The following is a 2,500-nucleotide window of genomic DNA, read 5'->3' as shown; positions in this document are numbered from 1 at the left end:
TTCTTTCCTCTTTCTTCCATTACCTCCTTTTCCTCCTCCTCCTCGTCTTCTTTCCTTGTCGCTCATTCTTCCTACTACACCGCCATCACCACCACCACCACCACCACCAGATGATATAAACAGCAAACCTGACAATGTACATTAAGTTATCTACGAAGAACAAAGAACATTATGAACACAGAACATCATGATTGTGTTTCCCCTTTCTTTCCCTTTTCCATTCGACTCCACTCCAATAAACTATGCACAGTGAGTCTAATACTTGTCAAACTTTTTCATCCTGCTGTTCTGTTTAATTTTCTTTTATAACTTGAAGAAGAGACAGAGAGAGAGAGAGAGAGAGAGAGAGAGAGAGAGAGAGAGAGAGAGAGAGAGAGAGAGCTCTGAGTTTCAGTTCCTCAGTTCCTTGCCTCATGTATTATAGACTGGCGGGATTGGTTGATTAGTAGGTGGTTGGATGGATATATGCTGCTATAGACAGGTAAATGTACGGCTGGCTGGCTGGCTGGCTGGCTAGACAGATACGAGTAGATAGATAGATAGAAAGATAAATAGATAGATAGACAGATTGATAGATAAATAGATGGATATGTGGATGAGAGAGAGAGAGAGAGAGAGAGAGAGAGAGAGAGAGAGAGAGAGAGAGAGAGAGAGAGAGAGAGAGAGAGAGAGAGAGAGAGAGAGAGAGGGGTACGAATATGTAGGGAGAGTAGACAGGCCGATAAGTTTAGTAGCTATAAAATCACGATAGAATTTACATTACTTCCCACCTTCCACCGTCCACCCACACCCACCCAGCACCCTCACTACACCACACCACAACATCCCGCCCACTACACCCTCCTGTACCCCACCGCACAATCCACTACTGCCTAAAACACACCCCACACACTGGTACCCACTTCCTACACACCCACACGACTCCATAACACTCCAGTCTAGCCATCCACACTACCAATCAAATCCACTGCATCCCTAACACCCTTAAAAAAAAGAAAAGAAAAGAAAAAACATACTTAAACTCCAGGGATACATTCATTCAAGACACTCATTCACTCACTCACTCAGTTACTAAATCACTCACTGACTTACTCTGACTTCCTCTTACTCCCTCAGTCACCCAGCCAGTCTACTCACGTGTCGGTCATCCTGCATTGGTCATCCTTCACCTTACAAGCGTTCCTGAAGTCATCGTACAGGTTCATGCACCCCGGCAGCTTCTCGCAAGTGGTGAGGGCGTACTCACACAGAGGCAGAGCATGCACGGCGTAAGGGGACTCGTCTGCGAGGGAGGAACAGAGGTTAAGGTTCCTGCACGTGTAAGAATAGAAGAGCATAAGGTAAATTAGGAAGTTGATTATGTTAGTAAGGCTGGATGTGGAGTTTCTTGTGTTTGGTGTGTGTGTATGTGTGTGTGTGTGTGTGTGTGTAATTACAGGTATAAAATATGTATAGCTACGTAACTACCTACTGTTGATTAATGATGCATAATTAGCTATTTACAAATAAGTAGATATATATAAAAGCCTATGTACATCATCCCACAAACACACAAACACACACACACACACACACGAAAAAAAAAAACATGCTCATCATCTTACTATAAATACAAATCGACTAATATTCACACCATCACCATCACCATACATCTCTCTCTCTCTCTCTCTCTCTCTCTCTCTCTCTCTCTCTCTCTCTCTCTCTCTCTCTCTCTCTCTCTCTCTCTCTCTCTCTCTCTCTCTCTCTCTCTCTCTCTCTCTCTCTCTCTCTCTCTCTCTCTCTCTCTCTCTCTCTCTCTCTCTCTCTCTCTCTCTCTCTCTCTCTCTCTCTCTCTCTCTCTCTCTCTCTCTCTCTCTCTAAGCCGTATAACACTCCCCTACACATCTAATATTCCCCTCATTTGGCACTTACCCACACACACACACACACACACACACACACACACACACACACACACACACACACACACACTCACCCATATACTAGTACACCCACACCTTCCCCTACAAATGGGTGCTCGGGGTCAACTGTCCCTAATGAGCTCCACCTGTGGCAAATGAGGCTCCACTTATCCACTTCCTCCACATACTTCCCTTAATGGACCACTCCCTTGAGATGGAGCTCCCCCTCCCTGCCTTCTAAGCTCCACAGTCATAAGTCCCTCTCGTTACATAAGAAAGGAAGGGGACAGGAAGGGGGAGAGGGAGAGGTAAAGAGGGTAAGACGAAGGATATGAGAGATAGGTGGAAGGATAGATGAACGAAAAAGGGAAGGAAGATAAGAAGATATGGAAGAAAGGAGAGAGGGACAGAGGAGGACATGGGAGAAAGGTGGAAGGATGGAAGGAGGAAAAAGGAAAGGAGGATAAGTAGATAATAAGGAGGCGAGAAAATGACAGAGAAAGGCATGGGAGGAAGTTGGAAGAATAGAGGGAGGAAAGAGGAGAGAAGAAGAGTGAAGGGAGAGACAGCAATGGTGAAAGGGAGGAAGGTGGAGGAAT

General features: G+C 45.2%; 1 protein-coding gene across 1 annotated transcript in view; it reads right to left on the bottom strand.

The window, feature by feature from the left end:
• The window catches only part of LOC135102557 (uncharacterized), a 145,601-nt gene that overhangs the window by 35,995 nt on the left and 107,106 nt on the right, over positions 1–2,500 (bottom strand). The window contains 1 exon segment of the mRNA XM_064007838.1: positions 1,138–1,282. Coding sequence (XP_063863908.1) covers positions 1,138–1,282 — 145 coding nt within the window.

This window comes from Scylla paramamosain, chromosome 8, assembly GCF_035594125.1.
Source record: "Scylla paramamosain isolate STU-SP2022 chromosome 8, ASM3559412v1, whole genome shotgun sequence".
Taxonomy (NCBI): Eukaryota; Metazoa; Arthropoda; class Malacostraca; order Decapoda; family Portunidae; genus Scylla; species Scylla paramamosain.
The sequence above is the reverse complement of the archived record's forward strand: the minus strand, read 5'-3'. Positions and strand labels throughout refer to the sequence as shown.